At 48.6% G+C, this 13,026-nt stretch overlaps 1 protein-coding gene and 1 pseudogene across 1 annotated transcript in view; one reads left to right on the top strand and one right to left on the bottom strand.

Annotated features, from left to right (window-relative positions):
• The window catches only part of LOC112071521 (mitogen-activated protein kinase 1-like), a 14,502-nt pseudogene extending 13,050 nt beyond the window's left edge, over positions 1–1,452 (top strand).
• A 7,955-nt stretch (positions 1,453–9,407) lies between these two features.
• LOC139024545 (arginine and glutamate-rich protein 1-like) overlaps positions 9,408–13,026 on the bottom strand; it is a 10,853-nt gene continuing 7,234 nt past the window's right edge. The window contains exons 2-3 of the mRNA XM_070439422.1: positions 10,238–10,363; positions 9,408–9,470 (exon numbers count right to left, since the gene is read on the bottom strand). Coding sequence (XP_070295523.1) covers positions 9,408–9,470; positions 10,238–10,363 — 189 coding nt within the window. The remainder of the gene's footprint in view (positions 9,471–10,237; positions 10,364–13,026) is intronic.

The raw sequence follows: 13,026 nt of genomic DNA, 5'->3' as shown, positions 1-13,026 counted from the left end.
AAAGAGAGAGATATGCTTAGCCCCTCCTCTGCATCAGGGTTATCATCCAAGTCTATTGATATCTGGTCCTGTGGGCTGCATCCTGGCTGAGATTGCTTCTCTAATAGACCATCTTCCCTGGGACAGCACTACCTGGACCCTAGCTCAACCAATTACTGGGTAACGTACACAACTACCCTGGACCAGCTCAACCACATACTGGGTATGTACAATCCACTAGCCATGGACCCAGCTCCAACACATACTGGGTTATGTACACACATCAACACACACACACACACACAAGGCAGCTCAAACCCATTACTGGGTATGTACACACACACACACACACAGCTCAACCACATACTGGGTACGTACACACTACCTGGATAGCTTCAAACACAATACTGGGTATGTACACATACTTGGAACGTAGCTCAAAACCACATACTGGGTATGGTTACACACTACCTGGACCAGTTCAACCACATACTGGGGTAATGTACAACATACTGACCAGCTCAACCATACTGGGTAATGTTACACACTAACCTGGACCGCAGCTTCAACGCACATACTGGGTACATGTACACACCTACCTGGACAGCTCAACCACATTACTGGGTACGTCCAACACACAGCAGTTTGATGTGTGTCTCCTCTTAGCTGTTGAGCTGACCCCCTGGTGGTCGTGGTCTCTCCTCTACTGTTTTGAGCTGACCCCCTGGTGTCGTGTCTCCTCTAGCTTCGTTGAGCTGACCCCTGGTGTCGTGTCTCCTCAGCTGTTGAGCTTGACCCCGGTGTCGTGTCCTCCTCTAGCTGTTGAGCTGGACCCTGGTGTCCGTGTCTCCTCTTCTGTTGAGCTGACCCCTGGTGGTCGTGTCTCCCTCTAGCTGTTGAAGCTGACCTGGTGTCCGTGTCTCCTCTACGCTTGTTGAGCTGACACCCCTGGTGTCGTGTCTCTCTAGCTGTTGAGCTGACCCCTGGGTGTCGTGTCTCCTCTAGCTTGTTGATTCCTGACTCCTGGTGTCGTTGTCTCCTCTAGCTGTTGAAGCTGGGACCCCTGGTGTCGTGTCCTCCTCTAGCTGTCGAGCTGACCCCTGGTGTCGTGTCTCCTCTAGCCTTTGTTGAGGCTGACCCCTGGGTGTCGTGTCTCCTCTAGCTGTTGAGCTGACCCGCTGGTTGTTGTTCCCCCCCCCCCTCCAGGTATGCTAGGGTCTCCTTCCCAGGAGGATCTGAACGCAATCATCAACATGCAAGGCCAGGACCTACCTGCGTCTCTCCCGCCTTGCGCTGCAAAGGTTCCTGGAACCGCCTCTTTCACCAACGCTGACCCCAAAAGCTCTGGACCTGCTGGACAAGATGTTGACCTTTAACCCCAAAAAGAGGATGCGAGGTGGAGGAGGCTTCTGGCTCCCCCTAACCTGGAGGCAGTACTACGTCCTACAGATGAAGGTAATGGGACCCCGCTGAATCCCTGACCCAGCTTCACCCTTTAACCTGGAGAAAAAGTATTACAAACCCCTAACAGATGAAGGTAAATGAACCTGACCTGACCCCAGCTCACCCTTACCTGGAGCAGTATTAACAACCCTACAGTTGAAGGTAATGAAGCCCTGACCGCTGAAACCCCGCAGCTGCACCCTCACGTGGAGGCAGTATTACAATCCTACAGTTTTGAGGTTAATGAACCCTGACCCTTGACACCAAAGCTCCACCCTTACGCTGAAGCAGTATTACGGCGCCTACCAGATGAAGGTAACTGAACCCTGAACCCCTGAACACCAGCTCACCCTTACCCTGGAAGCAGTACTAACGGCCCTAACAGATGAGGTAATGAAACCCTGACCGCCTGACCCCCTAGCTCCCCCTTAACAGGAGCAGTACTACGGCCTAACAGATGGGTAATGAACCCTGACCCCTTGACAGCCTAGCTCTACCCTTACTGGAGCAGTACTGACGGGCCCTACAGTTTTGAGGTAATGAACCCTGACCTGACCCCAGCTCACCCTTACTGAAAAGCAGTAATTTAACAAACCTACAGTTGAGGTAATGAACCCTGACCTGGGACCCCAGCTCAAACCCTAGCTTGAAATCAGTACTACAACCCTAGAGATGAGGTAATGAAACCCTGACCCTGACCCCGAGCTCACCCCTTAGCTTGAAGCAGTACTACAACCCTAGCAGATGAAGGTTAATTGAACCCTGACCCCTGAGCCCAGCTCACCCTTACCTTGGAGCAGTACTACGGCCCCTACAGATGAGGTAATGAACCCTGACCCCCTGACACAGCTTCACCCCTTACCTGGAGCAGTACACTACGGCCCCTACAGCATTGAGGGTAATGAACCGCTGACCCCTGACCCCAGCTCACCTTACCTGGACGCAGTATTACAACCCTACAGATGAGGGTAAAAATGAACCCTGAACCCCGCTGACCCTAGCTCACCCTACCTGGAGCAGTACTACGGCCCTAACAGATGAGGTAATGAACCCTGACCCCTGACCCTAGTCACCTTGAACCTGGAAGCAGGTACTACGGCCCTACAGATGAAGGTTAATGAACCCTGACCCCTGAACCCCAGCTCACTTAGCTTGAATCAGTACCTACAACCCTACAGATGAGGTAATGAACCCTGACCCCTGGACCCCAGCTCACCCTTAGCTGAAAGCAGTACTACAACCCTACAAGATGAGGTAAATGAACCCTGAACCTCCAGCTCACCCTTACCTGGGAGGCAGTAAACTACGGCCCTACAGACTGAGGTTAATGAACCCTGACCTGACCACCAGCTCACCCTTTACCTGGAGCAGTACTAACGGCCCTACAGATGAGGTAATGAACCCCTGACCCCTGACCCCCCAGCTCACCCTTTAACCTGGAGCAGTAATTACAACCCTACAGATGAGGTAATGAAAACTCCTGACGCCCTGAACCCTAGCTCCAACGCCTTACCATGGAGCACAGTACTACGGCCCTAAGTTTTTGGAGGGTAATGACCCCTGACCCCCTGACCCAGCCCTCACCCTTAGCTGAAGGTACTACAACCCTACAGATTGAGGTAATGAAACCCTGACCCTGACCCTAGCTCACCCTAAACCTGGAAGCAGGTACTACGGCCCTAAGAAATGGAGGTTTATGAACCCTGACCCCCTGACAACCAGCTCACCCTTACCTGGAGCAGTACTACGGCCCCTACAGATGAGGTACTGAACCCTGACGCCCTGGACCCTAGCTTCACTTACCTGGAAGCGTAACTACGGCCCTACAGAATGAGGTAACTGAACCCTGACCCTGACACAGCTCACCCCTTACCTGGAGCAGTACTACGGCCCTACAGATGAGGTAATGAACCCTAACCTCTGACCCTAGCTCACCTTACCTGAAGCAGTACTACAACCTACAGATGAAAGGTAATGAACCCTGACTGAACCCCAGCTCCACCCTTAGCTGAAGCAGACTACGGCCCACAGATGAGGTAATGAACCCAGGGGTTAAAGTTCTGTCACAAGCGATGTTTTTCCATCATATGGATGACGCGTGAAGGTTTATTGAGTAAATAATAATAACACAGTTCATGTAATTATTTTGGATTATAACATCTTTTCAAACTGAGATAGAATAGTGGTAGAAATTATACTGGGGGCCATATTTAATATCACATATTTATATAATACACACACCACACTTGGAAGTCAAGAAGTTACATTACACTTAGTTGGAGTCATTAAACTTGTTTTTCAACCACTTCCACAAATGTCCCCTTGTTTAACAAAGCTATAGTTTTAGCAAGGTCAGTTAGGACATCTTACTTTGGTGCATGACCAAAATAATGTTTTTCTAATAATTGTTTACAGACAGATTACTTTCACTTATACATTCACCTGTATGCACAATTCCAGTGGGTCAGGAAAGTTTACATCCACTAAGTTGACTGTGCCTTTTAAACATCTTGGAAAAAATTTCCAGAAAATTTAATGTCAACTGGCTTTATAATAAGCTTTTCTCGATAGGCTAATTGACATAATTTGGTCATTGGAGGTGTACCTGTGGATGTATCTCAAGGCCCTACTTCAAAACTCAGTGTCTCTTTGCTTGACATCATGGGAAATCAAAAGAAAATCAGCCAAAGAACATCAGAAAAAGATTGTAGACCTCCACCAAGTCTGGTTCAATCCATTGGGAGCAATTTCAAATGCCTGAAGGTAACCACGGTTTATTATCTGTACACAACAATAGTATGAGTAATTAACCCCCATGGACCAACGCCATGCCGTCATAACCGCTCAGGAAGGAGAATGCGTTTTGTCTCCCCTAGAGATGAAACGTACTTTGGTGTGGAAAAGTATAAACAAATAAATCGCAGAACAACAGCAAAGGACCTTGTGAAGATGCTGGAGGAAACAGGTAGCAAAAGTATCTTATATACCACAGTAAAACGAGTCCCTATATCGACATAACCTGACAACGGCCACTCAGCAAGGAAGAAGGCACTGCTCCAAAACCGCCATCCAAAAAAGCCAGGGACGGTTTTTTTGCAATGCACAATGGGACAAAGATGTAACTTTTTTTGGAGAATTGGTCTTTAGTCCTGATGAAACAAAAAACTAGATTAGAACTGTTTGGCCATAAATGACCATCGTTATGTTTTGGAGGAAAAAAGTGGAGGCTTGCAAGCGGAGTAACACCATCCCAACCGAGAAGCTAGGGGGTAGGCAGCATCATGTTGTGGGGGGTGCTTTTGCTGCAGGAGGGACTGGTGCACTTAACAAAATAGATCAAATCATGAGGAAAGAAAATTCTGTGGATATATTGAAGCAACCATCTCAAGACATCAGTCAGGTAAAGTAAAAGCTTGGGTCGCAGATGGGTTCTTCCAAAAATGGACACTTGACCCAAGCATACTTCAAAGTTGTGGCAAAATGGCTTTAAAGAACAACAAAGTTCACCAGATATTGGACGTGCCATTTTTTCAACATTCAAGCCCTGACGCCCTCAGATCCCAATTGAAAATGTGTGGGCAGGAACTTGGAAGGTGTGTGCGAGCAGGAGGCCCTACAAACCTGAACTCAGTTACACCAGCTTTTGTCAGGAAGGGATGGGGCCAAAATTCACGGAACCAATCTTCGATTGTGGGAAAGCTTGGTGGAAGGCTTAAACCCGATAACGTTTTGACCCAAGTTACAATTTTATTAGGCAATGTCACCTCTTATCCCCTAAATTATACCTAGTTAATAATTGAGAATAGTATTTTTATGTCTAAATTCTTCTACTAGGGTCAGGGATTAGGATGACCAACCACTTTATTTTAATATGTGAAGCCATGTCAATAGAACATTAGTCAGAGAGAAATCGATCTTTGGGATATTAGTGCCTGACATTCTCGTAGGTATCGATAGTTCTCTCACTATACAATTTCCATATTTAAGTAACTTTGTAATGTTAGCCATTGTACCATTTTTAACTTAATAAGATTTTAAACGCTGTTGGGGTCTGAAACGTTTCGGGTGGGTAGCTAACTTCCACAGCCTTCCCACAATAATCTTGACGGTGCCTTATGAGGCAGCGCATACGGCGCACACCTAGAAGAATCTGTTGGTTGTTAACTAGCGTGAGAGATAAGTCAAGGTTTGGTCATAGGGGAACTTCGTTCCTTGGAACATCTCCTGAGGTCTATACACTGATCTATGTCGAGTTCTATGAGCGTGTCAATCACTATTTTTCATGGAAATATCTTGCCGGTCCTTTAGGCGGTGGTGATAGTGTGCTAGTTACACAATTAATGCTTATGTAGAACTTTGATATGGTCTTTGTGTGTGTAAGTCACTTATTTGACTCAACAACTTTAGGAAGTATCTTGTGGTTCACAATATTCGTACACTGTCTCGTCTGTGGATAGACTCATACCTCTGCAGTACTCACCTATATAAGCCTTTACTTTCCTGTAACTAGATGTGTTGTAGTATGTCTATGCTCATGTCTGTTCTGTATTATATATCTAATTATATTTATCATTCAGAATTATATCTTTATACTCATTGATGTTGATCTTATAAATATACGATCGCATAACCTGACTAACCATGGTATCTACCTCCTATAGATGATATACTCAGGAGAGAGACATCACACACACACATTATAGTTACATGCCACATCGATAATATGCAATTCTATTTATATTACATATTTAATAGGCTTGTATATATTCATAATAAATAGCATTATTTTGTTTCTGCTCCGCAAGACATCTGACTTTTCGCAACCAACGCTTAATCATTCGGTCTGCCATCAAAGGATCTGTGCTGCCCTGTAGAATTCTTGAAGTCATTTCCGCTATCTGAGATTGATTTAGTGGTTTCAGTTCATGGGATCATTTTTGTTTTTTGCTTTAACCCCTGTGTACCTCGTATTAGCCTTACCAGTCTGGATCACGTACTCTCAGCGCACGCGCATCCCTATACAGCATGTTATAGATGTTCAAACCTCTGGACTCACACTTGTACGCTGGAGCACCGTACTTATTACCACGCTACATGGGAGATTACTCAATTAGCCCGTTTGGTTACATATCTTGCCAACTCCATTTACTCACTTGCTGGAGCGAGTCTGTGTACTTTCCACCCACTATCCTATGCCAGAAATGGAATCCCTTAACCCCTCGACTTCACCCTAAGTTTGCACCTGGCCCTGGGAGCACTGGAGGCAGGTTCTCCAACTTATCCCTTTTTTGGGCAGGTCCTTGGCTGATTTCTTTTGAATTCCCTCCATGAAATCATCAGCGAGAGGAATGGAGATTAGTAAAGGTAAGGCCCCTCGACGGAAAATCCCCCGTTTTACCCTGGCCACCAATTCAGCTAACTTCTGTACTCTACGCTCTCCTGATTCTCGTTGCTCATTTTCTGGACATTTAAATTGACTACGCTCTTGTTCCGGGCGTATCCTCACAGAGTGCGTGTGACATCACCTTCTGTAACCTGGCACATTGTGATCGTGCTTACTATGGAAGCATAGTGTAAACATATAACCATCTGTTCCTGTCACTTCACTTCGCATTAATTTGTGTCATATGCCCACAGTGCTGTCCTAAAACTGACCATGAGATAAATTAAATAAAGATGTCCGTCTTGACTACCACGAATTCTTGGTTGATGGGTTTGAATACCACACGTTAATGACTCCACTAAAGTGTATGTAACTTCTGACTTCAAGTTGTTGGTGTGTGTTGGGTATAGATAGCTAGGTAATCTATGTATTAATATGCCATTATAATTTCTAACACTTTCTATCTAGTATTGAGAATGGTTTATTTCCAAAATAAATAACATGATGCTCGGTCAATCCACCTTATCAAGGTGAGATTATTACTCAAAATACACATCACCACTGCTCTTCGATACACTTAAATGAACTTGGATATAAACATCTACCTAGGGTGAAGAAATGGAGCGTCAGTATTAACACACACCCTACAGATGGGGTATATCTTATACACCCCTTGAATCCCTGTAGTGGCACACGTGCCGTACTTTTACGTCGTTTGCAAGCTAAAAAGGGGTGATGCTTGAGCTTGTGTCAGGGGATCAAGGGTACAATTACCACTCACTACAGAGATATCTGTAGGGTTTAGTACTATGAGACTTCCAGGCTAGATACGGGAATGAGCTAGGAGCTGCGGGTTTCTAAATAGCGGCTTCATTGGAGCAGTACCCTACTAACCTCTGAGGCCGTAGGTATCTAGGCTCCGTCGTGCCCTGGTGCGGTCAGGGTTATTCCATCATCTGGTGGCCGCGTCATTATTATAACTGCTCCGTGCGGTGGCCCTGGACCTACGGCACGGCTCCTTAGGGTAGTAGGTTTATTACCTCATTGTAGGGCCCGTAGTAGCTCCAGGTGAGTGAGCCTGGTGTCAGGGTCAGGGTCCATTCCTCTAGTGTTGATAAGGCAGGCCTACGTTAGTAGGCTACCCAGGTAAGAGGTGACGCTAGGGTCAGGGGTCAGGGTTACTCAACTCATCTTGTAGGGTTGTAAGTACTGCTTCACACTACAGAGAAATAATAACCCGGCAACCCCTTGATCACTCTTTGACACCTGACAGTACTACACCCTACAGAATAATAAAAAAAAGGCCCTGACTCAACCTTTTACTCTGGAGCAGTCCTACCACCTCTCGCAGAGATTAATAAACCCGTGACTCACCTTTACAAAAACTGGAGCAGTTACTACCACCCTACAGAGTAATAATACCCTTGACTCAACGCTTCCTGGACCAGACTACCCCCTACGGATACACCCTGCCAACCTACCTGGAGCAGTACTGCCCCGCTACAGAGATAATAAACCTGACTCACCTTTATCCCTGGAGCGTACTGGCACCCTACAAGAGATAATAACCCTGATCACCCTTTTACTGGAGAGTAAACTGCCACCCCTACAGAGATAATTAAACCTGACATCAGAACTTTACCTGGGAGCATATAACCACCGCTTACAAGAGAAATAATAACCTGACTCACCTTTATACCGTGGAATCAGTAAGCTACCACCCTACAGAGATAATTAACCCTGACTGCACCCTTTACCTGAGAAGCAAGTAACTACCACCTACAGAAGACCTAATTAACCCTGAACTCACCTTTACCTGAGACAGTTACTACACACTCTACAGAGATAATAAACCCTGACTTCACCTTTACCTGGAGCAGTACTACCCCCTACAGAGATAATTAAACCCTGACTCACCTTTACCTGGAGCATACGTACACCCTTACAAGATAATAATAACCCTGACTCACGCTTTATCTGGAGCAGTACTACCACCCTACAGAGATAATAAACCTTGACTTCACCTTTACCTGGAGCAAGTATACCACCTACAGAAGATAATAAACCCTGACTCACCTTTACCTGGAGCAGGTACTGCCACCTACAGAGATTAATAAACGCCTGACTCACCTTTACCTGGAGGCAGTACTAGCACCCTACAGAGATAATAAACCCTGACTCACCTTTACCTGGAGCAACGTACTACCACCATACAAGAGATAATAAACCCTGACTCACCTTTACCTGTGAGCAGTACTACCACCCTACAGAGATAATAAACCTGACTCACCTTTACCTGGAGCAGTACTAGCCCACCCTACAGAGATAATAACCTGACTCACTTTACCTGGGAAGCAGTTACTACCACCCCTACAAGAGATAATAAACCCCTGGATCCCTTTAACCTGGAGCAGGTAACTACACCTACAGAGATAATTAAACGCCTGACTCAACCTTTACCTGAGCAGTACTACCACCTACAGAGATAATAAACCCTGACCCCTTAGTGCAGACTCTAAACCTCCTGTCTGGTTCTCTCCTCTCTCTCTCTGTGTAGCCTTAACCAGAGACCTCTACACCTCTCTCTCTTCTCTTCTCTCTGTTAAGCCTGTACAGAGGAGTACTCTAACCTCTCTCTCTCTCTCTCTCTCTCTCTGCTGTTAGCCTGTAGCCGAGGCTCCCTTCAAGTTTGACATAGGGAGCTGCGATTGATCTCCCCAAAGAGACCCTGAAGGAGCTGATTTTGAAAGAGACGGCACGCTTAACACAAGTCTTGCAGGTCCTACTATAGAACCAGGTACAAACGCACATGCCTTAATGAGGTTCTGCCACAGTATGGTGAATAATAGGAATGTCATTTTTGGACTCCCTTTGGTTGAAGGTGCGTCTCTAACAGCTCTCTCTCTGACGGCTTCTCTCTCTCGCTTCTCTGGGCCTGAGTCGCTCTCTCGGTCTCCGAACGGGCTCTCTCTCTGACGGTCTCTCTCTCGGCTCTCTCTGACGGCTCTCTCTCTGACGGCTCCTTCTGCCTCTCTCCTGGTTCTACGGATCTGTCTCTCTGAACGCTCTCTCTCTGAGGTGCTCTTCTCTACCGTTGCTCTCTCTCTGACGGCTCTCCTCTCTGGACGGCTCTCCCGTGACGGCTCCTCTCTCTGACGGCTCTTCTCTCTGACGGGCTCTCTCTCGAACGGCTGCTCCTCTGACGGCTCTTCTACTCATGACGGGCTCTCTCTCTGACGGCTCTCTTCTTGGCTCTCCTGCAGGCTCTCGTCTCTGACGGCTCCTCTTCTGGACGCTCTCTCTCTGACGGCTCTCTCTCTGAACGGCTCCTCTCTGACGGCTGCTCTCTCTGACGGCTCTCCTCTCTGACGGCTCTCTCTCTGACGGCTTCTCTGACGTCTCCGACGGCTAACTCTCTCTGCTGCTCCCGACCGGCTCCTCTCTCTGACGGCTCTCTCTTCTCTGACGGCTCTCTCTCTGACGGGCTCTCTCTCTGACGGCTCTCTTCTCTAGACGTCTGCTCAGCTCTGACGCTCTCTCTCTTGAACGGCTCTCTCTCTGACGGATCCGTCTCTGACGGCTCTGCTCTCTGCACGGCTATCTCTCTGACGGCTTCTCTCTCTGGACGCGCTTCTGCCTCTCTGAACGGCTCCTCTCTCTGACGGCTCTCTCTCTGACGGCTCTTCTCTCTGACGGCTCTCTCTGACGGGCTCTCTCTGACGTACCTCTCTCTCTGGGACGCTGTCTCTCTCTGGACGCTCTCTGCTCTGACGGCTCTCTCTCTTACGGCTCTCTCTCTGACGGTCTTTCCTGACGGCTCCCTCTCTCTGACGCTCTCTCTCTCTGTACGCGCTCTCTCTCTCTCTGACAGGCTCTCTCTTGACGTGCTCTCTCTCTCTGACGGCTCTCTCTCTCTGACGGCTCTCTCTCTCTGACGGTCCTACGGCCTTCTCTCTCTCTGACGGCTCTCCTCTCTCTGACGGCTCTTCTCTCTCTGACAGGCTCTCTCTCTCTCGGCTCCTCGCTTCTGTCTCTCTCTCTTGACGGCTTCTCTCTCTCTGACGGCTCTCTCTCTCTGACGGCTCTCTCTCTCTGACGGCTCTCCTCTCTCTGACGGCTCTCTCTCTCTGACGGCTCTCTCTCTCTGACGTCTGGAACGGCTCTCTCTCTGACGGCTTCTCTTCTGACGGCTCGTTCTCTCTCTGACCGGCCTCTCTCTCTGAACGGGCTCTCCTGGCCTCGTCTTCTGACGCTCTCCTCTCTCTCTGACTGGCTCTCTCTCTCTGACGGCTCTCTCTCTCTGACGGCTCTCTCTGCTCTGACGGCTCTCTCTCGCTGACGGCTCTCCTCTCTGCTAACGGCTCTCTGCTCTCTGCGGCTCTCTCTCTCTGGACGGGCTCTCTCTCCTCCTTCTTTCTCTGACGGCTCTTTCTCTCTCTGCACGGCTCTCTCTCTCTCTGACGGCTTCCTCTCTCTCTGACGGCTCTCCTCTCTCTGACGCTCTCTCTCTCTGACGGGCTCTCTCTTCTCGTCCTCTCACTGAGCTCCTTCTTCCTCTGCTCCGACGGCTCTCTCTCTCTGACGCTTCTCTCTCTCTGACACTCCTCTGACAGCTCCCCGCTCAAGCTCCCCTGCGCTTCACAGCTCTCACAGCTGCTGCACCAGCGCTCATCTCTGACCAGCTCTCACAGCGCTCTCTCTGACAGCTCTTCACAGCGCTCTCTCTGGACAGCTCTCACCAGCGCTTCTCTCCTGACAGCTCTTCACAGCGCTCTCTCTGACATGCTCTCACAGCCTCTCTCTGAAAAAAACAGGCTCTCACACGCCTCTCTCTGACCAGCTCTCACAGCGCTCTCTCTGAACAGCTCTTCCACAAGCGCTCTCTCTGACCGCTTCCACAGCGCTCTCTCTGGACAGCTCTCCAAGCGCTCCTCTGACAAGCTCTAACCAGCGCTCTCTCTGACAGCCTACTCACAGCGCTTCTCTCTGACGCTCTCACAGCTCCCTCTCTGACAGCTCTCACAGCTCCTGGCACGCCCCTCTCTCTTGACAGCTACGCTCTCTCACAGCTCTCCGCTCCCTTCTCGACAGCATCCACCAGCTCCCTCTCTGACAGCTCTCACAGCTCCCTCTCGAGTCTCGACAGCTCCTCTCTGGACAGCTCCACTCCTCTGACAGCTCTCAGCAGCTCGCCTCTGCTGACAGCTCTCACAGCTCCTCTCTGAAGCTTCTCCACAAACTCCTCTCTGCCAGCTTTCTGTCACAGCTCGCTCGCTCTCGCTCTTTCACAGCTCTCTCGCTCTTTCACAGCTCTCTCTCTCTATCAGCTCTCTCTCTCTATCAGCTCTCTCTCTATCAGCTCTCTCTCTCTATCAGCTCTCTCTCTCTATCAGCTCTCTCTCTCTATCAGCTCTCTCTAACAGCTCTCTCTCTCTTTCCACAGATCAGACTCTGGACTCTCCTCTCCTCGTTGTGTGCTCTGGTTCCTCCTGTCTTCAGCAATGCCTGTATACTCCCCCCCGCCATCCTCAGTCAGACCACCATGCTCAGGAACGGGTTTCAGGAATCAATCTGTCCTTTCTCCCTCTATCCCTCCCCTCTCTCCCTACGGGGTGAGGAGGGTCACATGTTGGCTTACTGTTGATCTTTCCTCTATCCCCCCACCCACTCCTCACTGCCTACGGGGGACTATTGGAAAGCACTATATTGGGAATAGGGCTCTGGTCTAAAGTAGTGCACTATATAGGGAATAGGGCTCTGGTCTAAAGTAGTGCACTATATAGGGAATAGGGTGCCATTTGGGACACCTCCGGCGACTCCTGCTCAAATCATTATTATTATAATTCCTGCTCAGCGCAGCTTTGGTCGACGGTTGTCTGTCTGTTTGAGAAGCTTTACGTTGCCAAATCATTTTTGTACAGCTTCTTTTTATTTTCTAACTATCTGAGGTCGAGCTATGATCAGGGAACTCATAGGTGATGTCACTCTACCGACCCAGCATTGATGAGATCAACATATTTATGCAATGACATAATGCTCTCTGTACCTGGACAGACAGACAGACACAGGACAGGTTGTTGACATAATGCTCTCTGTACCTGGACAGACAGACAGACACAGGACAGGTTGTTGACATAAAGCTCTCTGTACCTGGACAGACAGACAGACACAGGACAGGTTGTTGACATAATGCTCTCTGTACCTGGACAGACAGACAGACA

Source organism: Salvelinus sp. IW2-2015, unplaced genomic scaffold (genome assembly GCF_002910315.2).
Source record: "Salvelinus sp. IW2-2015 unplaced genomic scaffold, ASM291031v2 Un_scaffold1630, whole genome shotgun sequence".
NCBI classification, from domain to species: domain Eukaryota; kingdom Metazoa; phylum Chordata; class Actinopteri; order Salmoniformes; family Salmonidae; genus Salvelinus; species Salvelinus sp. IW2-2015.
This window is presented reverse-complemented; position numbering and strand designations above follow the sequence as displayed.